Source organism: Delphinus delphis, chromosome 1 (genome assembly GCF_949987515.2).
Source record: "Delphinus delphis chromosome 1, mDelDel1.2, whole genome shotgun sequence".
Classification (NCBI taxonomy): Eukaryota; Metazoa; Chordata; class Mammalia; order Artiodactyla; family Delphinidae; genus Delphinus; species Delphinus delphis.
Window position 1 is genome coordinate 37492116 of NC_082683.1, and position 26397 is coordinate 37518512.

Genomic DNA, 26397 nt, shown 5'->3' on the forward strand with positions numbered 1-26397 from the left:
ACAGACACAAAAATCCTCAACAAAATTCTAGCAAACAGAATCCAACAACACATTAAAAGGATCATACACCATGATCAAGTGGGATTTATCCCAGGTATGCAAGGATTCTTCAATATATGCAAATCAATCAGTGTGATACACCATATTAACAAATTAAATAATAAAAACCATATGATCATCTCAATAGATGCAGAAAAGGCTTTTGACAAAATTCAACACCCATTTATGATAAAAACTCTCTGGAAGGTGGGCATAGAGGGAAACTACCTCAACATAATGAAGGCCACATATGACAAACCCACAGCAAACTTCATTTTCAATGGTGAAAAACTGAAAGCATTTCCTCTAAGATCAGGAACAAGACAAGGATGTCCACTCTTGCCACTATTATTCAACATAGTTTTGGAAGTCCTAGCCATGGCAGTCAGAGAAGAAAAAGAAACAAAAGGAATACAAACTGGAAAAGAAGAAGTAAAACTGTCACTGTTTGCAGATGGTATGATACTATACATAGAAAATCCTAAAGATGCCACCAGAAAACTACTAGAGCTAATCAATGAATTTGGTAAAGTTGCAGGATACAAAATTAATGCACAGAAATCTCTTGCATTCCTATACACTAACGAAAAATCAGAAGGAGAAATTAAGGAAACAATCCCATTTACCATCACAACAAAAAGAATACCTAGGAATAAACCTGCCTAAGGAGGCAAAAGACCTGTACTCAGAAAACTATAAAGCACTGATGAAAGAAATCAAAGATGATACAAACAGATGGAGAGATATACCATGTTCTTGGATTGGAAGAATCAATATTGTGAAAATGACTATACTACCCAAAGCAATCTACAGGTTCAATGCAATCCCTATCAAATTGTCAATGGCATTTTTCACAGAATTAGGACAAAAAGTTTTACAATTTGTATGGAAACACAAAAGACCCTGAATAGCCAAAGCAATCTTGAGAAAGAAAAACGGAGCTGGAGGAATCAGGCTCCCCGACTTCAGACTCTACTACAAAGTTACAGTATTCAAGACAGTATGGTACTGGCACAAAAACAGAAATATAGATCAATGGTACAGGATAGAAAGCCCAGAGATAAACCCATGCACCTATGGTCACCTAATCTATGACAAAGGAGGCAAGAATATACAATGAAGAAAAGACAGCCTCTTCAATAAGTGGTGCTGGGAAAACTGGACAGCTACATGTAAAAGAATGAAATCAGAACACGACCTAACACCATACACAAAAATAAACTCAAAATGGATTAAAGATCTAAATGTAAGGCCAACACTATAAAACTCTTAGAGGAAAAAATAGGAAGACCACTCTTTGACATAAATCACAGCAAGATCTTTTTTGACCTACCTCCTAGAGTAATGAAAATAAAACAAAAAATAAACAAATGGGACCTGATGAAACTTAAAAGCTTTTGCACAGCAAAGGAAACCCGACACAAGATGTAAAGACAACCCTCAGAATGGGAGAAAATATTTGCAAATGAAGCAATGGACAAAGGATTAATCTCCAAAATATACAAGCAGCTCATGGAGCTCAATATCAAAAAAACAAACAACCCAATCCAAAAATGGGTGGAAGGCCTAAATAGACATTTCTCCAAAGAAGACATACAGATGGCCAAGAGGCACATGAAAAGATGCTCAACATCACTAGTTATTAGAGAAATGCAAATCAAAATCACAATGAGATATCACCTCACACCGGCAGAATGGCCATCATCAAAAAATCTACAAACAATAAATGCTGGAGGGGGCGTGGAGAAAAGGGACCCCTCCTGCACTGTGGGAATGTAAATTGATACAGCCACTATGGAGAACAGTATGGACGTTCATTAAAAAACTAAAAATAGAACTACCATATGACCCAGCAATCCCACTACTGGGCATATACCCTGAGAAAAATAATTCAAAAAGACACATGTAACCCCAATGTTCATTGCAACACTATTTACAATAGCCAGGACATGGAAACAACCTAAATGTCCATTGACAGATGAATGGAAGAAGAAGATGTGGTACATATATCCAATGGAATATTACTCAGCCATAAAAAGGAACGAAATTGAGTTATTTGTAGTGAGGTGGATGGACCTAGAGTCTGTCATACAGAGTGAAGTTAAGTCAGAAAGAGAAAAACAAATATCGTATATTAGCACATATATGTGGAATCTAGAAAAATGGTATGGATGAACCTATTTGTGTGGCAGGAATAGAGACGCAGATGTAGAGAATGTACATGTGGACACAGAGAGGGGAAAGGGAGGGTGGGACGAATTGGGAGATTAGGATTGACGTATATACACTACCATGCATAAAATAGATAGCTAGTGGGAACCTGCTGTATAGCACAGGGAGCTCAGCTTGGTGCTCTGTGATGACCTAGATGGGTGGGATGGGGGGGTGGGAGGGAGGTCCAAGAGGGAGGGGAAATATGTATACATATAGCTGATTCACTTCATTGTACAGCAGAAACTAACACTACATTGTAAAGCAACTATACTACAAGAAAAAAATTTTTTTCTTGTGGTTGTAGGACTGAGTTTTTTGTGTTTGTTTTTTGGCTGGCTTTTGGGCCAGAGGCTGCCCATAGCTTCTAGAGGTTGCCTGCAACTTTCTGCCACATGACCCTCTCTACAGGCAGTTCAGAATATGGTAGCTTGGTTCTTCAAGGCCATTAGGAGAATGAGAATGAGAGTGAGTCTGTTAGCAAGACAGAATCTTATATAATGTAATGTAATCATGGAAGTGATACCACATCATTTTTGCTGTTTAGAAGCAAGTCACAGGTCCCACTCACCTCAAGGGGAGGAGATCACACAAAGGCATAAACACTGGAGAGGAGGTGGATCATGAGGGCAACCTTAGAGTCTATTTGCCACACTGACTTTCTTAGTCCCTATAGTGGAAGGCAAGAGGTTGAAATGGAGTTCTGGTCCCTAAGTTGCCAAGGCTGAGTCAGTGGATTCTCTTGCCAGAGACTGTGAATCTGGAATGGTGATGCAATTAGAGAGGAGAGAAGGATAGAATCCCTTTGCACAAGTATGTGGCAGCAGCATAGCACATTGTCTGGTGGTGGTGTGGGAGTGGTGGTGACAGCACTGTCCTGAAATTGTCCCTAATGTGTACTCTGGAGAGACTCCTTGTTTCCTGCCAGTTTCATAAGCCTGATTTTCCAATCTCTGTTCTGTTCTGTGAGCCCCTCTGTATAGCCTTCTAATAATTCCCCCTTAGGCTTAGGATAATCAGTTTGTTTCTGTTGTTTGTAACCAAGAATGTGTCAGACCCTGTACATGCAGGGAACTATAAACAGCTGGCATAACTATAAATAATTGACATAGCAGGGATTAATAGGAGAAGGTGAGGTAGACAGAGACCAGATTTCAGATGGTCTTGCCAATCATAGTAAATTTAGTAGACCTCATCCTGAGGGTCATGGAAATCTATTTAACTGTTTTAAGCAAGGGAGTCACATGTTATATGAAGGTTCTTATAAAGGCTTTTTGAAGGATGGGTTTGAAGAGAAAGGGACTTGCTGTAGGTGAATGATTTAGAAAGATTTCCCAGTCAAGTAGGTGAGAGAAGATAAGACTTGAGCTGAGGTAGTACCAGTGGGATGGAAAAAGGAGACAGATTGGAGAGATGGTAAGGTTATAGAAGCAGCAGGACTTGTTCATTAATTGGGTGTGGGGGCAGGAGGGGAAGGAAGGAGTCTAGGATGACTTCCAGGTTTCTGGTTGAGGCAACTGGATGGATGGTGGTGAGGAACTGAAACAGGGAGTACAGGATCAGACTGATGATTGGCTGTAGAGTACACTGGTTGTGTGTGTAGGCTCTGGTATCTGACAGACCTTGGTTTGAATCCTGGCTCTGCACTTACTAGCTGTGTCATATTGAGCATATTATGTAACTTGAATCTCAACTGTAAACTGGAAATAATACAACTTACCTCTTGTTTGCACATGTGTGAATTGAATGCACAGTGTCTGGTATACAGTAGTTATGCTATAATGTTAGCTATTATTACCTCTCAGAAAGGGTTTAGGGCGGAGGCCAAGCAAAAATGGGTGAACCCTTCAGTAAAGGCTTCTGTGAAAGAACTCCAGTCAAGACAAAAGAGGAAAAACATGGTGCTTTGGCAGACCAGCTAAAGCCAGAAGGAGGAGGTCAGACAGGGCTGAGCTACAGCCACGTTGCTGAGCAGATGAGTCACTGAAAGAGGCAGGCTGCGCTGCCCACCGCTGTGGCCAGGCTGGACTGGGCTATAACATGATGACTTCATTGTCAGTGGGGAATGATGCGGATGCCTTTTTGTCTTCGCCTTCCACTTGAAGGAATCCATCACTTCTTCCTCTTTTATAGGACTTTCCACACCCTGTTTTACTTTCTGGGAGCAACAGGAAACAGTGAAAAGGGGCAGAAAAGCCAGAATTTGAGTTTGCTCAGTGACCTGGTACATATTACTTCCCGTCGGTCTTCTTATCTATAACAGGAGAATGAGCAGACCTGCCTTCAAAGTGTGATGTGAAGATCAGTTGACGGTTGGTTGGAAGGTGCTCAACAAAAAGGCAGGCATTAGTGTTCTGTTTACTGGTTGTCTATTTTGTCTCCTTGCTGCTCCTGGTCCCTCTCCACCTACTTCCTTGAGGACGCTGATCAGTTGTAATTCACTTTTGGATCCCCACCACTTAGCTTGGCCAGACACACAATTTCATGAATGGATGAATGAATGAACGAATCAAGGAGCTTCCACGGCCGCAGCGGGCGCGTCGGGGCCCCGCCCTCTTCCGCTCTCCGCTCCCTCCCACCCCCACCACGCGGTGGGGCCAAGGGCGGGTCTCTCGCGACCGTTCGCTGGCGCGTGCGCGGGAGGCGGCGCGCGGCCAGAGGTGGCGGGCGGGCTCCCGGTGCGCGCGCGCGAGGGGAAGGGAGGGGCGGGGCCGGGCTACAGGCAAGCTGTTGGCGTCTGGCTGTGTAGCCGGCTGCTGCGGTGGAGGCGGCGGCGGCGGCGGCTGCTGGCCGCCCGAGCGTGCACCGGGTGGGAGAAGAAGACACTGCGGCGATGCTGCCGCCTCCGTAAGGAGCGCCGAGGAGGCCGCGGCTCTTGAGGCCCCAGAAAGCGCAGAGGAGCTGCTGGCTGGGGTCGGTGGCTTCGGGCGCCCGCCGGGCCATGGTGGCCGCGGGCGGTGGTTGGCGCGGTAGCGCCGCGGCCCGGGGCCGTGCGGGTCCGGGACATTCGCTGCGCTGACGCCCAGGGCCCAGCCGCAGATATGAAGCGGAGCCGCTGCCGCGACCGACCGCAGCTGCCGCCGCCGCCGCCGGCCGCCCGCCGGGAGGATGGGGCTCAGCGGGCAGCGGAGCTGCCCCAGCCCCTGCCCTCGCGCCGGCGAGCGCCGTCCGGGAGGCAGCTACTGGAGGAGCGGGTGGGGCCCGCAGGGCCCGAAGTCAGGGAGCAGGTAGTGCTGGCCAGGGTCTCGGAGGGAAGGGTTGGGGAGGGGGAGCCTGAAAGGGAGCGATGGGGGAGGGCGATCTCAGGCGGGAAGACTTGGGCTGGGGCGTTGAAGGGGTGGGGACTGAATAGTTCGGCAGAAGGAATGGGAGGTCTGGAGAGGCAGAAAAATGGGGAGTGGAGAAGTGGATGGAAGTGATGGTCTGGGGTTGAATAGGAAATGAGGGAGTACGGCTGAAAAATGGTCCTGTGGGGCGTTTGAGGTTAGGGGTTCTGGATGGGAAGAAGGGACGCTAGAATGTGGGCTGGGAGTAAATGAAGTGCAAAGAATAGGTTTACTAAAGAGGTATGGAGGAATTATCCAGAGGGGCAAATAGTCAATAATATAGTAAATGTTATCGTACTTTCTAGAGGTTATGTTGGCAGTTGTGAAAACGGGTGTCATTCCTAAGCATTCTCTGATTTGGCCATCGTTATAGTCGTGTAGGAATATGTTCTGAAGCATTGTTAAAGTTTCTCTCCAGTAATGATTCATTTCACGAGAAAGCAGTTTTTAAAACATGTGCTTTGGGGATGCATGTGTGTAATCCCAAACCCAATACTGTGAACAGAGAATTCGTGGATATAGTCTCTGCCTTCTAGGATTGTACCACTGAAAACACCTTAGTGGGAGAACACAGATAGAAGTGTAAAAAGTTCATGGAGTTTCTGAATGGACAGGATATGTTTATATAATTTATTAATCAAGTGTAGGTGTATTTAGAAGTAGGGGATAAAGGTCAGTTTTATCAGGGAGGAGAAGTTGTCACTAGTAGCTGTAGGAAGTTCAGTGAAAGGAGAATATGTGGTTCTTGATCTTGTGGGAGTTACAGAAAAATGTTCTGTAGTAATGAACTCTAGTGACAGCTTCCCTTTCGCACACTCTACTCTAGACCCTAGTGACTTCATCTTTGGATCTTTGAAGAGTTCTGTTAGGTCTTCTGCCTCTTTCCTGTGTGTTAAATAAGTATTTTCCTTAGACATCATTCTTTATTATATAGTTTCAGTGATGCACATGTTAGCCCTTGGACTTTTCCCTCCCTTTTTTAAAAAAATTAATTTATTTATTTTTGGCTGCGTTGGGTCTTCGTTGTTGTGCGTGGGCTTTCTCTAGTTGCTGTGAGGGGGGCTTCTCTTCGTTGTGGTGCACGGGCTTCTCATTGCAATGGCTCCTCTTGTTGAGGAGCATGGGCTCTAGGCGTGGGGGCTTCAGTAGCTGTGGCACGTGGGCTCAGTAGTTGTGGCGCACGGGCATCGCTGCTCCGTGGCATGTGGGATTTTCCCGGACCAGGTCTCGAACCCGTGTCCCCTGCATCAACAGACAGATTCTCAACCACTGCGCCACCAGGGAAGCCCCCCTCCTTTTGTTTTTTTATCTTGTATTCTCCACCTAGTCCTGAGTAGACTGTGCCATTTCTGCCCTTGCTTTCAGGCCACTGAGCATTGTCCTCTTACTGGAATTTCCTTCTTCATCCTTGTGTTTTATATTCTCTGCAGTTCCTATTTGAAACATTTAAAAATGTACTTAAAGCCCAGATCCTTTCCTGACTCAATTTACCTGGTCTAATTGACCTTATCACATGCTTCACTAAAGAGTTCAAGGTAACTTGATTTCTCCCTCTTCTCTATCTAAGGATTTCTGTGTTCTCTCATCTTTTAAATCTCAAAGAAGGAAGTATTCATCCTCTTTTCCAAGGCTAATCCCTCTATGTTCTTGATTTCATTCCCTCTCATAGGCTGTAGGCCCTTGTTATGTATGTTATTTTCTCTTTGTCTTATACCTCAAATAAAAACAAAACAACATGATTTCCCTGAGTTTTGTAACCTACCTAAGCTACTTTGTAATCTCATTTTTGCTTTACCAGCAACCTTCTTGAAAAACGAGTTTGTATTCACTGTCTCAGCTTCTTCACCTTGTATACATCCCCCATATTGTGATTTGGCTTCTACAAATAAATTCCCCCAAAGTGTTGTCTTCAAGGTTCCCAGTAACTTTGTGTGTTTGTTTATTTACTTTTTAATTGAGATGTGACTTATCTACAGTGTGCAAATCAAAGGTTCGTTCAGCCCATGAACTTTTACAGAATGAATACACCTATGTGACCACACCTCAGATCAGGATGTAGAACATTTCCAGTACCCTAGAATGTTCCTTTGTACTTTCTCCCAGGTATTACCCTTCTCCAGAGGTAACCACTCTCCCAAACTCTATCACCATGGATTAGTTTTGCCTCTTCTGAACTTCATATAAATGGAATCATACAGTTTGTACTCTTTTGTGACTAGATTCTTTCATTATGTCTGTGAGATTCATCTGTGTTGTTGCTTTTAGAAAAAGCTTGTTCTTTTTCATTGCTGTGTGATTTTCCATTGTGTGATTATACCATGATGGATACTAAAACTTTTCCTTTTTTTTTAATTAAAAAATAATGTGTGTTGGGGCTTCCCTGGTGGCGCAGTGGTTAAGAATCGCCTGCCAATGCAGGGGACACAGGTTTGAGACCTGGTCCGGGTAGATCCCACATACCACGGAGCAACTAAGCCCGTGCGCCACAACTACTGAATCCCGTGCGCCTAGAGCCCGTGTTCCGCAACAAGAGAAGTCACCGCAATGAGAAGCCTGCACACTGCAAGGAAGAGTAGACCCCACTCGCCGCAACTAGAGAAAGCCCACGTAGCCATGAAGACCCAACGCAGCCAAAAATTAAAAAAAAAAAAAAAAAAATGTGTGGCTATTTGTGAAAAGTTTTCATTGTGAATTACACAGAGAGATGCAGCAGTCCCAGGGACCTTTAAATGATTAAATATGATAGCCTTTCCCCATTCCTCATCTTCTCTGACCTCTGTGAACTATTTGTCAGTCTTGACCATGTGTTCCTTCTTTTTTTTGTTTTTGTTTTTTTGTTTTTCTCTTTATTAGGTGCATTCAAGTGTACAATACAATTGTTAAACGTTTCTGGTGAAATAAACGTCGGTTATTTTATAGTGAGCTTTTATACTACAATTATGCATTTTAAAGTGTCTTTTATCTGATATTAGTATGACTACCTCAGCTTTATTTTGATTAATTTTTGCATGTGTTCCTTCTTGATATTTTCTTCTCTTTTGTCATAATGTCCATTCTACTCCTGTTACTCTGACTGCTTCTTGGGTGTCTTTTACTGTTTTCTGTCTCTGTCCCCAATATGTTCCTTGCGGATATGTCCTCTGTCCTTAGCTTTTTTCTTTTGGCCACACTGTGCAGCTTGGGGGATCTTAGTTCCCCCACTAGGGATTGAACCCGGACCCCCACAGTGAAAGTACCAAGTCCTAACCACCGGACTGCCAGGGAATTCCCAGCGTTTTTCTTAATTGTACTTTGTTTTTTAGCAGGCTTACCCTATTTGTGGCAAGTGCTTAGGATGTATAATAGGGTCTGTAGTTCTCTTTGTTCATAGCATTGTGTCACAGAACCTCCTTGTAGAGTGATCTGAGTCTCTAGGCCTGACCTCTTTCCTTAGCTCTACATTTCCATTTCTGGGCTTAATATTTCCACATTAGACCCTCAGCATTTGTGATCTTAACATTTGTGATTTTCATAAACTGATAGTGTCCTTGAAAGTCCATAACTAGAAATTATTTGATGTTGAAAAGTTAAAAATTTCAGTTTCGTGTGTTATGAGGCTGGATGGATTATTCCATTCATTCAGGGAATAAGAACCTGACTGATCACCAAGCATCTACCTTTCACAAATGACTTTGTTCTCCATTTCTCATGATACGGAATAATGCTTGTTACATGTTATACCATGCGGGTATTTAGGAATAATTTCTGAACAGGATGCAGAACTTGGATCTCTAGCTCAGTGGCTTACTGTATCATTGAAATAGAATCCATTATTTCTCCTTTGAAATGTGGTCTCCCCGTGTCTTTCCTTTTTCTTGTCATCAAACTTGAAATTATATCCATGGTCTTTGACTTTTCCCTCTCCCTTGACCCCCTTATCCAGGTTCTGCTGATTCTGTCTTCATAACATCTTTCAAATCTTTGTTCTCACTGTCAAAACCTTAATTCAGCATTTATAAATTTTTGTCTTGGTTGTTGTAATATTTTAACTGCATTTGCTTGTTTTTAGTCTTTTAACCTCTGATTTATTCTGCATTCTAATTAAAAAAAAGATTGGAACTCCTTGCCTACCTGAGTTCCAGTGATAGATAAGTATTTGTTAAATGATCATTTTATTGCTTTATCTTCAGAAACTTTCATTAGCTTCTTGATACCATAGAATAAAGTTTGAAGACCTTGGCATTCAAGGTCTACTTGATACTTATCACTTTTTATTAGAATCAGAGTTAGAGGCCCCTTCTCTTGGTTCCCAAGACTTTGCTTTGTCTCCATTGTAGCGTACATTATTGAAATAGTTTGTCTCTCTCATAAGTAAGTTCTTTGAGGCCCAGACTCTTTCATTTACCTAGGGCCTAGTATGGTATTTGAAACATAGTTATTAGTCTGAATATTTATTAGAAACATAGATATGTGTGCTGGCACTTGAAACATGTATTTCCTCATTCTGATTGGCTGTCAGTCTCTCATCAGAGAAAAAACTCCTCAGAGGCTGTTTTATTCATCATTATACCAGCCTTTAGTGTTTTAACTGGTACGTAATGGACATTCAGTAAATATTTGTTTACTGCTTAGGCATTTTCATATGTATATATATATTTTAAATTTATTTATTTATTTATTTAATTTATTTATATTTGGCTGTGTTGGGTCTTCGTTGCTGCGTGTGGGCTTTCTCTAGTTGCAGCAAGCGGGGGCTACTCTTCGTTGCAGTGTGCGTGCTTCTCGTTGTGGTGGCTTCTCTTATAGAACACGAGCTCTAGGCGCATGGGCTTCAGTGGTTGTGGCACACAGGCTCAGTGGTTGTGGCACACAGGCTCAGTATTTGTGGCTTGCGGGCTCTAGAACTCAGGCTGAGTAGTTGTGGTGCATGGGCTTAGTTGCTCCAATGACATGTGGGATCTTCCCGGACCAGGGATCAAACCTGTGTCCCCTGCATTGGCAGGCGGATTCTTAACCACTGTGCCACCAGGGAAGTCCCCATATATTTATTTTAAGTAATCATTCATCTGAAAAGCTCTTTCTTCTCTGTCTTTGCTCATTAAAATTCTACTCAAGTTTCCAGGCCTAACTCATGCCGCAGAAACCGTTCTGTGAAGTTGTTTTTCCATGATTGGGCTGTAGTAAATAGCACTTCTATCCTTCTGTATTCATTTTGTATTATTTCATATCTGCTTTTAAGTTGTAAATTACTGAGGGTAGGAACTATATCATCATTTTATCTATCATAATGCATAGTCAAGGGCTTTGTCACAATAGATGTTAAGTAGTTACTTGTTGACTGAATGAATTATTTGTGGACTGAATGAATAGAAAAAGATTAAAATATTTTGAATTTTGAATTCTCTTGGCATCATTAAGGAATTTTCAAAATTATTTTCATGGAAATCAGTATCTTCTCTTTATTCTGCACTATAATATTAGTATACGGGCAAAAGCATGGGGCACAAAACATACAGAGGGGAAGCTGCATATATTGTGTAGGGAACTGTAATCAATTTAGTATTGTTGGAAGTTGAACTTGAAGCTATAGATGTTGAGTTAAGAGACTAAAGGAGCCTAGATTGTAGATGGTCTTTAGTATTATGTAAAAAGATAGTAAGTAGGGAAGCAGGGTGGTCTTTCTTGTTTTTTAGCTGGATTACTCTGGTAGCTGTGTGGAGGATACAATGTAGGTAGGACATGGTGATTGAGACATGGGCATTTGAGAATTTTTCTGAGTTTTCAATACAGAATGTCTATTTATTTATTTATTTAGTTAGGCTGCGCTCGGTCTTAGTTGGGGCACGCGGGATATTTAGTTGCAGCATGTGGGCTCTTAGTTGCGGCATGTGGACTCTTAGTTGTGGCATGTGGACACTTATTGTGGTGTGCATGTGGAATCTGATTCCCTGACCAGGGATCGAACCCGGGCTCCCTGCATTGGGAGTGTGGAGTCTTACTCACTGGACCACCAGGGAAGTCCCTCAATACAGAATGTTTATTGGCCCTCCCTCCCCTCTTGTCCAGAAGTAATATGAATAAGGGCCAGCTCCTGAAAACCTGTTACCTTTGGAAGATTTGATTTCATCAGAGGTACTGGGAGCAGAGAGCCTGGGATGGTTGAAGCAGGTTGGACAGTGTTTCCTGATGAGGGTAGGACACATCTGCCTCCAGATTTTTCCCATCTTTGTTTTACTGGATGCCCATAGCCTAAGATCAACCTAAAAGCTTTTTCCACCCCAGTTATTCATGGTGACCTATGATCAGGACTGTGAGAGGCAGCTTAATATTGCAATCATTATGCCTCCTTTATTGCTGGTCTTAGCTGCTTATGATTCTCTGCTAAATTTGCCACCTAGCTTTGTACTTTCTTGATAAAATCCCTATGGCACCTTGGTAATTATTACTTTTTATCAGCAGTTATTGGTTGTTTTTCTTCATTATATACATACTTGGGGTTCCAAAGAGTTTTGAAAACCAGGTTGTTGGGTCAAGGGCTAGCCCTGGGGGAAGAGGAAAAAGTCCTCAAGGGAGAGCAGAGACTAGACGTTATTGGCAGTAAGGACTTACACAAAATGCATTGTTAGTCAGACATAGTTGACCACCTTTTTGTTGTTCCTCATTATTAACTCCCAAACTCTTTTCTCTGCACTGTAGCCATGTGTACAGTGGAAGTACAGTAAATAATTGATGGGGAAAATTGACATAAACCTGAGCCTCTTACTTCCATATTCATTAGGTACTTTTCATCTTTACCAATAATTGTTCTGCCTCTAAAATCTTAGTTTTGAGCTTGCCAGACTCTGACCTTCACATCATCTTCTGTTTCTCTAGCTCACATTTATTTTAGGATTTCCTCTCCAAAAATTGTTCAAACGCTTTGGAACCTCTGGTCTGTTGATTTTTTTAAAAAAAATAAATAAATTTATTTATTTATTTATGGCTGCATTGGGTCTTCGTTGCTGCATGCAGGCTTTCTCTAGTTGCAGTGAGCAGGGGCTACTCTTCATTGCGGTGCACGGGTTTCTCTTTGCGGTGGCTTCTGTTGTTGTGGAGTATGGGTTCTAGGTGGGCTTCAGTAGTTGTGGCATGGGGGCTCCGTCGTTGTGGCTTGTGGGCTCTAGCGCGCAGGCTCAGTAGTTGTGGCGCATGGGCTTAGTTGCTCCGTGGCACGTGGGATCTTCCCAGACCAGGGCTCGAACCCATGTCCCCTGCATTGGCAGGCGAATTCTTAACCACTGAGCCAGCAGGGAAGTCCAGACTACCTTTTCATTGTCAGTCACCTCATGCCTCTACTTTCCTTCTTGTCCAACTTAACATTTCATGGGCTATCATAATTACTGCTATGCATGTACCTTCAGTACCTTCTATCATACCTGCTTGAGAAAATTCCAACCATGATTAAACCAACTCTGCCTATTCTGCCCTTGTGTCTAGGCAGCTGAATGTGGCTGGAGGAAAACACAACGATGCTGACATCTAAATTTGTGATCATGAACCTAAGGAGTCTTTCAGCAATGACAGTCAATCCTATGACATTCCCTAGTCCATTCACTTTTTTTTTTTTTTTTTTTTTGGCAGTGCCACACGGCTTGTGGGATCTTTGTTCCCAGACCAGGGATTGAACCCAGGCCCTCAGCAGTGAGAGTACGGAGTCCTAACCACTGGACCACCAGGGAATTCCCTCCATTCACTCTTAAATGATAGTTTAATCGTTCTCCTCAAACTTTTAGCACTCTATTTGTCCTCTTTACTCTCAGTTGATGTCCTTGCTTCCTGTTTCACTGAAGAAAAAACAAAGATAATCCTACAAGCTCCCATTACAAGTCACCCAACCTACCTATATCTGTACCCGCATTCTTTTTTTTTTTTTTTTTTTTTTTTGCTGTACGCGGGTCTCTTACTGTTGTGGCCTCTCCCGCTGCGGAGCACAGGCTCCGGACGTGCAGGCTCAGCGGCCATGGCTCACGGGCCCAGCCGTTCCGCGGCATGTGGGATCTTCCCGGACCGGGGCACGAACCTGTGTCCCCCGCATCCGGCAGGCGGACTCTCAACCACTGCACCACCAGGGAAGCCCTGTACCCGCATTCTTTTCCCTCTCTCTTATTGCTATGGATAATCTGTTCCTATTCCCATCTAAGGCCAACCCCTACATCTAAATAAGAGTTTTATTCTTGGAATTATTCTTTCCTACTCCTGAGTCATTAATGTTTTTTTTCTGTTGATGATTCTCATCAGCATACAAGCATGCTACAATATTTTCAATCTTGAAAAAACTTCATTAACCCTGCATTCCCTCTCATTCATTCATCCTTGGATTCAAGAAGTTTTTTTTGTTTTGTTTTTGTTTTTTTAAAATTTTTTGGTTACTGTTGGGATTATAGAAGTGAAAAAGGCAGATGACAAACCCTGCTTTCAAAGTTTCTATTCTAGTAGAGGGAATCAGATAATAAAAGAAATAAGTAAAATATGTAGTATGCTATACGGTGATAAATACTACAAAGACAATAAAGCAGGGAAGGGGAATATAGAGTGATGGGGGATTTTATGGCTTAAATAGCATTATCAGGAAAGGCATCTCTTTGGAATGAGATGTTTGAGTAAAGACCTGAAGAATGTAAGAGATTGAGGCATTTAGATTATGTGGGGGGAAGAGTATACTTGGTAGAGGGAATAGGAAGCACCTTGGGGTAGAAGCATACTTCCAGCTCTAAAATTTGTGTTTGAGGAACACCAAGGAAGCCAAGTGTGGCTGGAGTAGAGTAAGAGGAAGAGTAGTAGGTGAGCTCAGAGGGGAAAGATGGGGAGAGGAGGGCTGAACTGTGGAGAGTTTCAGATTGGTAAGGGTCTTACAGGCAGCTGTGAGGATTTTGACTTTCATGTTGAACGAGATGAGAAGCCATTGGAGAGTTTTGAGCATAAGAATCACGTGATCTAACATTTATTTTAATCCCACTTATTTGGCTACTTTAGCGAGCATTGACTGAATGGGTATGTGGAACCAGTTAAGAGGCTCTTGCAGTTATTCAGGCAAAAGAGCAAGGGATACGAAATAATTGTGAGTAGGAGAGTGCTCCTCTTTATAACAAAACTACTTGAAAGAGTTGTCTATATCTTCTTTCATTTCCTCTCCTCTTGAACCCATTCCAGTCAAGTCAGGCTTTAGTCCCCCGTCATTCCACTGAAACACTTATGTGAAGGTCATCATTGGTCTAACCCAGTGGCCAGTTTTCAGTCTTCATCTCACTCGACCTGTTGCTTTTGACATGGTTGATCATTCCATCATTTGGCTCCTGGGACCATGCTGTCTTGGTTTTCTTCCAATCTCACTGGTGCTTGAGAGCGTTCAGTATTTTTTTTTTTTTTAACATCTTTATTGGGGTATAATTGCTTTACAATGGTGTGTTAGTTTCTGCTTTATAACAAAGTGAATCAGTTATACATATACATATGTTCCCATTTGTCTTCCCTCTTGCGTTTCCCTCCCTCCCACCCTCCCTATCCCACCCCTCCAGGCTGTCACAAAGCACCGAGCCAATATCCCTGTGCCATGCGGCTGCTTCCCACTAGCTATCTACCTTACTACGTTTGTTAGTGTGTATATGTCCATGACTCTCTCTCGCCCTGTCACAGCTCACCCTTCCCCCTCCCCATAACCTCAAGTCCGTTCTCTAGTAGGTCTGCGTCTTTATTCCTACTGAACGCTCTAGCAGGAATAAAGACGCAGACCTGCTAGAGCGTTCAGTATTTAATCTGCTTTTGCAGTCTATTCTCTCTCCTGATGTAATCTCATCAGATTGTATTACTTAACATTCCATCTCTGTGCTGCTGATTCCCACATTTATTTCTCTAGTCTTGACCTTTCTTTTGAGCTTTCCTATTTTCAGTTGTGTATGTAACATTTCTATTTGGGTAGCTAATAGACCTTTCAAACTTAATGGGTCCAAAGCTGAACCCTGTTTTTCACTTCCCATTCCACTGCTTGCCCAGTCTTTCCCACATCAATAAATGGCACTATCATTCACTCATTTATTTAGAGCAAAACATGGAAGTTGTTTTTGATTCTTTTCTTAACCTCATATTCCACATTCAGCCCATCAGTTCTGGTTGGTGCTACATTCAAATTGCATGAGACTTTTCCCCACTAGCTCCATCACTACCTTAATCTTAGCCTCTATCATCTTTCATCTGGATTACTATAAAAGTCTCCAAACCTGTCTTCCTGATTCTGTTCTTTTACCTCCTCTCCCCTCCGCCCCCATGATAATTTGCACACAGCAAGATCGGTATCATCCTGTAAAAGCTAAAATCAAAGTTTGTTACCATCCCCTACTCAAAAGTGGCTTTCCATCACAGTTGATCAAAATGGAAGGTGCTTGCTTTGTACTTAAAGTCTGCATGATCTGCCTCTTGGCCTTCTCTAACCTCATTTCCTTCTACTCCTCCTCTTGTTACTGAGCTCTGTTCACACTGGCTGCCTTGATGGTCTCCAAATATATTAAGCATGCTCCTGCCTGAGGACATTTTAAAAATTATTAATTGAGGACTTCTATACTTGGTAGTTTTCTCTACGTGAGGGGTTCTTTTTCTGGATATATTTATATGACTGGCTTCCTCATTTCATTTAGGTCTCTGTTCAGATAAAGGCCTTCCTTGACCAGCCTTTTTATTATTATTTTTTAAAATAAATTTGTTTATTTTATTTATTTTTGGCTGTGTTGGGTTTTCATTGCTGCATGCTGGCTTTCTCTAGTTGCGGCGAGCGGGGGCTACTCTTCGTGGCGGTGTGTGGGCTTCTCATTGCGGTGGCTTCTCTTGTTGCAGAGCACGGGCTCTAGGCGAGCGGGCTCAGTAGTTGTGGCGCACAGACTTAGTTGCTCCGCGGCATGTGGGATCTTCCCGGACCAGGACTCCGACCCATGTCTCCTGCATTGGCAGACGGATTCTTAACCACTGCGCCCCCAGGGAAGCCTGACCAGCCTTTTTAAAGTAGCACTCTTAGTCATTCCCTTCCCCTCTTTTTATTCATGTCCTTTATTCACCTGTTACTGTCACATATTTGTTATTTATTGTCATTCTCACACATTAGGATATATGGTTCATGAGGATAGGAATTTGGGTTGGTTTTTCCTTACTGCTGTATCTCCAGCTTCTAGAATTGTATATAGGAGGTACTAAATAAATACTTCTTGAGTGAATGTATAGTGATTAAGTCATTCTCTGACCTCAGATTCCAACTCTATTACCTGATGCAAGTTACTTAAGTTCTTTAAGCCTTACTTATCCCATATAAATGTAATGGACATACTATCATTACCGATTTCATAGGGTTATTGTTAGGATTTAATAAATTAATCCATGTAAAACACTTATTACAAAGCCTGATACCAGTGAGCACTCAATAATGGTTAATTATTATATTTTTAGGGTAAGTGCGTAGAATGTGTGAATATAGAGTTCATATTTTTCTGTGTTCTCATCTGGTTTTATAAAGAAATATAATAGAAAAAGGTATGTCTTGACCTTTGATTTGTTGTTGTTATTGAACTCTTCTTTTACTTTGTTCAGCTTGAAAAGATGGCTTTAATTTGTGCATTTTTCCCTTTAGGGAAACTTTTATGGATTTCTTTCTTAACTAACTGGCTTAGAAGATATTATATATATATATATATATATATATATATATATATATATATATATATATAGTCTCCCTAGATTTTAGAACATAATTAAGAGCAAATTCAGGCCAAGGAAACCGCATTTTAAAATTCTGTAATATCGTTTTAGTTGTACCAACTTTAATGTAACAAAATATTTTCTAAGGGTGAACCTGGGTAGCAGATGCACAAATCCTTTAACCTTTAATGTGTTGGGAGGTTAACAAGCCACATAGTTTCTCTGCCTGTATTTCAGCAAAGCAGAGGTAATATAGTACTGTCTGACCTTCTAATTTTCATGACTATTTGAGATCTTCAAGAATGTTTTAAAGACAAAAGAGTTTAAAAATAGTTGGGATTGGGAATTCCGTGACATTCCAGTGGTTAGGACTCTGTGCTTTCACTGCCACGGGCCCAGTTTCAATCCCTGGTTGGGGAACTAAGATCCTGCAAGGTGCGTGGTGTAGCCAAAAAAAAAAAAAAAAAAAAGTTGGTATTAATTCTTAAAAAGTCCTTAAGTTGTTTCAAAAGGGTGTTACCAAGATGATTTCTTTTTTAGGTGACCCCAGGAAATCTGACTCCTGCCTTTGACCAGTAAGAGAATGGGACATTTTACTACTAGCTCTCATGCTAGTAGTCTTCTATATATTTATTATTATTATTTTTAAATATTTATTTATTCGTTTAGGCTATGCCGGGTCTTGGTTGCGGTGCGCGGGATCTTCGTTGCAGCATGCAGGATCATTTTTTTTTTAGTTGCAGCATGCGCACTTCTCAGTTGTGGCATGCGGACTTCTTATTTGCGGCATGCGAACTCTTAGTTGCAGCATGCATTTGGGATCTAGTTCCCCAACCAGGGGTTGAACCCGGGCCCCCTGCATTGGGAGTGCGGAGTCTTACCCACTGGATCACCAGGGAAATCCCAGTACTCTTTTATATTTAAGAACACTAGTTGCTGTAAAAAAATACATTCAAAAGAACCTAGAGTAATGGAGGCTCTACCATTTTCTACACATGGCTTCCAAGGTCACCTGAGGCAGGTGGGGCAATCTTGTGGGAGTTGTTGATGCGCAGACCTGGAAATGGCTTAATCACTTCCACCCATATTCTGTTGCCAGAATTCAATCATAGGGCCATAGCTTGTGCCCAGGAGGAAGGTGAATCATGTTTGGTCAATATCTAGCTAGTCCTTGCCATAGCCCTCAAACCCTAATATGGTCCTCAGCTAGAACTATGTAGAAATCCTATTATTCTGGATATAGACCACCTAGAACCTTCACTCCTTATAGGCCCACAGAGTTTTGGATAATAACCGTTTTGAATGCATGTAAAGGCCTTTTTGCAGGAATACCTAGGAGGTCTGGAAAAGCTTGTTTTCCTCCGTCTGTGGCAGAGCTAGTCTCTGGCAACCCCCACACTCTTTCAGGTCTTGGTGACTAGTGATCGCTTTCTGTAGGCATTTCTCAGTTTGTCCACCCAGCCATGTGGAAGAGAAAAAAGCCATAAGGAAGCCAAGAGAAGCCAGAGAGGAAGGCGACTGGGTCTCAGCTATTTTCACTTTAATAGGCTCCTGGAAGGAAGTGTGGCCCTAGACACCCTACCTCTACATGTGCTTTGACTTCTTAAATTGTGGTAAAATACGCTTACCATAAAGTTCACGATTAGTGACATTCAGTACATTCAAATGTATAACCATCACCACTATCTAGTTCCAAAATATTTCCTCCTTCCCCCAGTCCCTGGCAACCACTAATCTGTTTTCTGTCTCTGTGAACTGTGAACATTTCATGTAAAGGGAATCATACAATACATGGCCTTTTATGTTTGGCTTCTTTTACTTAATGTAATGTTTTTGAGATTCATCCATATTGTAGCATATATCATCAGTATGTCATTCCTTTTTATGGCCGAGTAATATTCCATTATATGGATATACCACATTTGGTTTATTCAGTCATCAACTGATGGGCATTTGGGTTGTTTCCACCTTTTGGTGATTGTGGTAGTACCCCTATGAACATTTGTGTACAAGTTTCTGTTTGTACACCTGTTTTTCAATTTTTTGTTTCTATATATAGGAGTGGAATTGTTGGATCATATGATAATTCTATGTTTAAGTTTTTGATGAATTGTCAAACTGTTTTCCACAGTGGGTGTATCATTTTAACATTCCCACCAGCAATTTACAAGGGTTCCAGTTTGTCTGTGACCTTGCTAGCACTTGTTATTTTCCATTTTAAAAAAATCTAGCCATCCTAGTGGATAGAAATATCTCATACTTTTTTTAAAAAAAAAATTTATTTATTTATTTGGCTGTGCTGGGTCTTAGTTGCGGCACACGGGATCTTTAGTTGTGGCATGCAGGATCTAGTTCCCTGACCAGGAATTGAACCCGGGCCCCTTGCCTTGGGAGCGTGGAGTCTTAACTGCTGGACAACCAGGGAAGTCTCTGTCTCTTTTTAATCTTTTCCTTTCATCTCTTCCTTTTCCTTAAAATCTGTAAGTTGAAAAACCTTGGGGCATTTGGCCTGTAGAGTTTCCCAAAGTCTAGATTGCATAGTTATGGTGCATTTCAAAATGTTTTATGTCCTGTTGTATTTCCTGCAAATTACAGCTGGATACAGAGGCTTAATCAGCCTCAGGTTCAATTCCTTTGGCAAGATTTTGGGTGGTAGTGTGTTCTTTCAACAGGAGGCATGTGATGTTTGCTTTTTGCTCTTTGATTGTAGCAGTTGCTGATGCTCAGTGCTGAGATTCGCTAATTGGGAGTTGCAAAGTAGTGATACAATTCTATCATTTTGTTTTCATTTATTAGGTGGCATAGCATTTTAAGGAGATGCTTCTCATCTACTGTTTGATTCCCAGTGGTATAGTTCATGTAAGAATGGTCTGATTCTTTCCTTTTATTTACCTAGTTTTTAAGGTAATAAATTGGTTCCCGGTCATCTTCAGATGGTGATCAGTTATTTTTTATTATCACTGTGGAGTCATACATTTAAATGTATTTGATGGGTTTCAACCCATATTTTATGTGTTTTTCTTTCTTTTTTTTTTTTTTTTTACTGCTAATTGAAGCTCACATTGTCCTGTTGTTGTCTAGGAAGAGCCTCTTCATATTGGTTCCTTAGTCTTTTTTTTTTTTTTTTTTTTTTGCGGTACGTGGGCTTCTCACTGTTGTGGCCTCTCCTGTTGCGGAGCACAGGCTCCGGACGCGCAGGCTCAGCGACCATGGCTCACGGACCCAGCCGCTCCGCGGCATGTGGGATCTTCCCGGACTGGGGCACGAACCCGTGTCCCCTGCATCGGCAGGTGGACTCTCAACCACTGCGCCACCAGGGAAGCCGGTTCCTTAGTCTTTTTGACCCAATCCTAATAGTTTTGATAATTTTCTTGCTATCTCTTACGTTCAACTGTTCCAGGCTCATTTTCCACCTTAGACCTGGAATTAGCTGTTTCTCTAAGAACTCCTGGCTTCTTTTAATGGGAAATGGAATTTCAGAACACCTGCAGTCTAGATCCTAGGGATACTTATTGCTACTAGGTTGATCATTGTTCCTATGACCTTTCAGTGGATAGAGTTAGAAATAAATATAATAAAAACTATCTTGGCAATCAACAGTGATATTGACAAAGGACTACAGAGGTTTTTTTTAAACTTAATCTCCCATTTATTACATTAGTATCTCCTTTCTTTCATACCAAGAATCATGTTCCCAAAGACTCAGGGGATGATAAAATTAGAATATCCAGGAATTACTAATTTGCTTTATCATATGTTAACTGTATAACAGTCTCTAGTGGCACTACTAATGTACTACCACCAATGATTAATGAAAACTGTTAAAAAATTTTTTTGTGTATGTTGTCTCCACCTTCTCCCCTCATTTTTTGGTTGACCTATATCTACATTGTCAGATCATGTAGCCATTATATACTATACTCTCTCCCTTTTAATGAACACTTATTTATAATTTTATAAATGACCATATATTTAATGCTAATCACCATATTGATACATCTCTGGGTTTTTTTTTAATTGAAGTATTGTTGATTTATAGTGTTGTGTTAGTTTCTGGTATACAGCAAAGTGATTCAGATATACATATATATTTACATATAAATATATATATTCTTTTTCAAATTCTTTTCCATTATAGGTTATTACAAGTTCCCTGTGAATATAGTTCCCTGTGCTATGCAGTAGGACCTCGTCATTCTAGTTATTTTGATTGTATGAATCTTTTGTTTTTTTGTTTTTTCTTTTCTTTTTTGTGGTACGCGGGCCTCTCACTGTTGTGGCCTCTCCCGTTGCGGAGCACAGGCTCTGGACGCGCAGGCTCAGCGACGGCCATGGCTCACGGGCCCAGCCGCTTCGCGGCATGTGCGATCCTCCCGGACCAGGGCATGAACCCGCGTCCTCTGCATCGGCAGGCGGACTCTCAACCACTGCGCCACCAGGGAAGCCCCGAATCTTTTGTTTTTAAACATGTGTTTATTTTATTTTATTTTTTATTTTTTTTGGCCGCACAGTGTGGCATGTGGGATCTTAGTTCCCCGACCAGGGATCGAACCCATGCCCCCTGCAGTGGAAGCGCAGAGTCTTAACCACTGGACTGCCAGGGAAGTCCTGATTGTATGAATCTTGTTCTTTAGTACATTCCTTAGGAACGACCTGTTGGAACAATATTCTCTGAGTTATTTTATATTGATAACATTTTGCCTGTGCCCTTTACCTTGAAGATTAGTTTTCCTGGATATAAAATCCTGGGCTCATACTGCCTTTCTTTGAGTATCTTATATAGTATCTTGTAACCCTGTTTTTCTTCTGGCATAAAGAATTGTTGTCGGGACTTCCCTGGTGGCACAGTGGTTAAGACTCCATGCTCCCAATGCAGGGGGCCCGGGTTTGATCCCTGGTCAGGGAACTAGATCCCACATGCCTGCCACAACTAAGGAGCCTGCGTTGCTGCAACTAAGACCCAGTGCAGATAAATAAATATTTAAAAAAAAACGTTGCCATAGTCTGATAGTGATGCAGGTTTTTCTAATAGGTCATTTTTTTTTTAATGCTGAAATGATTTTTCTGTTAAAGTCCAGTTATTATACTAAAATATATCTTGGTGTTGGTCATTTTGGATTTATATGTCATGCATGTGGTGTGCTCTTCCAGGATGTAGTTTTCATATATATAGTTTTAATTTCAGCAAAGTTTTTGAATTATAATTTTAGTATTGATATTCGTTCTGTTGCCTTGCTTTGATTTTCTTCTGCAGGGACTTCTATTTGCTGTATGTTGGATCTTCTTTGCCTCTCTTCAACATATCATTTTCTCTCATTTTTTTTCCTCTTCATAAAAAAATAAAACAAACAGAAACACCCAAAGCATTTCATCTTCTGTGCCTCTTAAGGCATTATCTCTTGTTTGTATTCTGTCTTGTGTTCCTTCAAATTTAGTCTTTTTTTTTTTTTTTACAATGGAATACCATAATAAAGTAAATGAATGAACTCCAGCTACATGTATCAACATGGATAAAACTCAGGAAACCTAATACTGATTCAAAAAAGTCATGAAAGAATATGTTTATATAAAGTTGAACAACATGCAAAATTTTACAATATATGGATGCAGTAATATGTTGTAAAACCATACAAAAAAGCAAGGCATGAAAAATGACACTGGTTACCTCAGGCAGGGGAAGGCGATGTGACTGGGGAGGGCTACATGGTGGGTTTTGTCATTCAGAAATGATTTGTTTTTGAAGCTGGGTGATGGGTACAGGTACATAGGTATTTGTTTTATAATTTATTCAAACTGTACAGGTATGTATATTATAAAATTTATAATGTATTATCATGAAAAATAAATAAAATTAAAAAAACAGGAATAATTGGATAGAGTACTTGTGGGAGGGTAGATTGTTATAGGACCCTCCCTGAGGTCAGAGGGAATAAAACACTACTGCTGAAGTGGAGCTAGATGTGTAGGCGATTTCCTTGTGAAACATGGCTGTGAATGGGAACAGAACCCAGATAGCTAAGGTGATGGTAGGAGGAGGGGCAAAGAATGATTTTTCTAAGATGGGAGATACTAGACTATGCTTGTTTGCTGCTGGGAATGACACAGAGACCATAAAGCAGGACCAGATGGGAACATAGAAGAGAAAGGGAATAATGGAAGGGGAAGGAGGGACTGGGGTCTAGGGCACTGGGCCTCAGAGATAAGGAGAGGTCCTCAGGCCCTTCATTGTAACAGGAAGGAATGAGACAAAAGATGAACACAGATACTGGGAGGTTTAGAGATTCAGTGGTGGGAAGATGAAGGCCCTGGAACAATTCTCCCATGTCTGATGGCTTTTATTTTGTCACTGAAGCGTGAGATAAGATCATTTTTCTTGGTTCAGCTGTCTTCCATCAGTCTGTGAGTGAGTCTTCACTGGAGCAGTGTGGCATGGTGGTCAAACATGTAGGCCTTGGAGGCAGGCAGGCTGGAATTTGATTTTTTTGCACCCATTTAACAAACATTTGCTGAATCGTGCCTTATACCAGTCTTGTCCTGAGTCCTGCTGAGGGCGCAAATGTATATGGCCCCTAGTCTCAGGGAGATCACTCTCTTTACGGAGCAGCCGGGAGGTGGGGCCTGTCATTTCTTAATTGATCTTTTATTTCTAATTTTTTCTTAAGCTCTCTCACCTCACTGGTGAGTTTATTTGAATCTGATTCATGTTTTGTAGCATAAATGTCTTTAGTAAATTTTAAAATCATATGTTACAGAAGGAAACGCCAATGTATTTATCTGCATTTTTACTTACTGTGTTCTTTCTCTGTTCCTAAAGTTGCTTATTGTATTATTTCCTTTCTGTTTAGAGAACTTTCTTTAGCCATTCTTTTAGGATAGGTTTGCTGCCAATAAAGTCTCTTAATTATCCTTATTTCTGAAGGTCATTTTCCCTGGTTATTGCTTCTGGTTGACAGTTCGTTTCTTTCAACACTGGAAAAATACTGTGCTCCCACTTTATTCTGGACTACATAGTTTCTGATGAGAAATCTGTCATTCAAACGTTTTTGTTTTCTTTTGTTTGTAATTTTTCTGAATTTTAATTATAATGTTTCCTGGCATATTTCTTTGGGTTTATTCTGCTTGGGGTTCACTCAGCTTCTTGAATCTGTAGGTTTATGTCTTCTTCACACATTTGGGAGGTTTTCAGCCATGATTTATTCTAGTACTTTTTCTTTCTTTCTCTCTTTGTCCTTTCCTTTTGGACTCCAGTGACACAGACATTAGATCTTTAATTACAAAACCATAGGTCCTGAAGCCTCTGTTTACTGTTTTCACTTTGTTGTTCATGTTGAATAACTTCTGTTCTTCTGTCTTCCAGTTCACTGTTTCTTTATTCTGTCCTCTATGTTCTGCTGAAAAGCTTATTCACTCAGTTTTTTTATTTTGGTTATTATATATTTCAATTCTAAAATATCCACTGGGTTCTTCTTTATGTTTTATTTTTTCCTTTGATTCAAGTATGGATACCTTTGCTCATTGAAATATTTTTATCATGTATGTTTTATACCCTTTTGTCTCTCATTTCCTCTGTTACTGCCATCTTTTGTGTTTAGTTGAAGAAAAAAAATTTTTTTTTGGTGTAATGAACCATTTTGATCCCCTTTCATTTCCTTTTGTGTATGCTTTTTTTATATTTTCTTTTTGCTTTGCCACAGGGATTACACGTAACATCCTAAATTTATAACAGTCTAGTTTGAATTGGTACCAACTTCAATAACATACAAAAACTCTGCTCCTATACACCTCTATTCTCCCACCCCCCTTTATGTTGTTCTCACAAATTATATCTTCATACATTGTGTGCTCAGTAACATAGATTTATAATTATTTTTATGTATTTGTCTTTTAAATCATGTAGGAAATAAAAAGTGGAGTTATAAACCAAAACTGTAACAATGCTCACTTTTATATTTGCTCATGTAGTTACCTTTACTGGAGATCTTTATGTCTTCATATGGCTTGAAGTTCCTGTTTTGTGTCTTTTCATTTCAACCTGAAGGATTCCTTTTAGGGCTGGTGTAGTGGTAATAAACTCCCTCAGCTTTTGTTTATCTGGGTAGAAATCTAAGTTGACAGTTTTTCCTGTCAGCACTTTTTTTTTTTTTTTTTTTTTTGCGGAATGAGGGCCTCTCACTGTTGTGGCCTCTCCCGTTGCAGAGCACAGGCTCCGGATGCGCAGGCTCAGTGGCCATGGCTCACGGGCCTAGCCGCTCCGCGGCATGTGGGATCTTCCCGGACCGGGGCACAAACCCGTGTCCCCTGCATCGGCAAGTGGACTCTCAACCACTGCGCCACCAGGGAAGCCCCTGTCAGCACTTTAAATATGTCATTCCTTCTGGACTCCATAGTTCTGATGCAAAATTGGCTGTTAATCTGATTGGGGATCCCCTGTACATGATGAATTGCATCTCTCTTACTGTTTTGAATATTTTCTCCTTGTTGTTAGCTTCAACAGTTTGATTATGATATGTTTAGATGTGGGTCTGAGTTTAACCTACTTGAAGTTCATTGAGCTTCTGAACATGTAGGCTCGTGTCTCTCATCAAATTTGGGAAGTTTTCGGCAGTTATTTCTTCAGATACTCTTTCTTCCCCTTTCTCTCTTCTCCTTCTGGGATTCCCTTAATGCATATATTGTTTCTTTTGAAGATGTCCCCCGGTCCCTTAGGCTCTCTTCACTTTTCTTTTTTTTTTTTTTTTGCGGTACGCGGGCCTCTCACTGTTGTGGCCTCTCCCATTGTGAAGCAGTGGCTCCGGACGCGCAGGCTCAGCGGCCATGGCTCACGGGCGCAGCTGCTCCGCGGCATGTGGGATCTTCCCGGACCAGGGCACGAACCCGTGTCCCCTGCATCGGCAGGTGGACTCTCAACCACTGCGCCACCAGGGAAGCCCTCTCTTCACTTTTCTTCATTCTTTTTTTTTTTCTTGTTCCTCAGACTGTATAGTTTTAATTATCTTGTCTTCAAGATTGCTGATTCTGTCTTTGCCTGCTCAAATTTGCTATTGAACGCCCTATTGAATTTTTCACTTACTTATTGGTCTTTTTATCTCCTGAATTTCTGTTTGGTTCTTTTTAATAATTTCTGTCT

At 41.3% G+C, this 26397-nt stretch overlaps 1 protein-coding gene and 1 non-coding gene across 6 annotated transcripts in view; one reads left to right on the plus strand and one right to left on the minus strand.

Annotated features, from left to right (window-relative positions):
• Nucleotides 1-5007: 5007 nt before the first annotated feature.
• MAST2 (microtubule associated serine/threonine kinase 2) overlaps nt 5008-26397 on the plus strand; it is a 208701-nt gene continuing 187311 nt past the window's right edge. For all 5 annotated transcript variants that reach the window (XM_060021430.1, XM_060021437.1, XM_060021460.1 and 2 more), the window contains exon 1: nt 5008-5477. In XM_060021430.1, the coding sequence (XP_059877413.1) occupies nt 5292-5477 (186 nt within the window). In that variant the 5' untranslated portion in view covers nt 5008-5291. The remainder of the gene's footprint in view (nt 5478-26397) is intronic.
• TRNAE-CUC (transfer RNA glutamic acid (anticodon CUC)) lies at nt 13201-13273 on the minus strand. Its single transcript has one exon. It is a non-coding gene; the product is annotated as a tRNA-Glu (tRNA).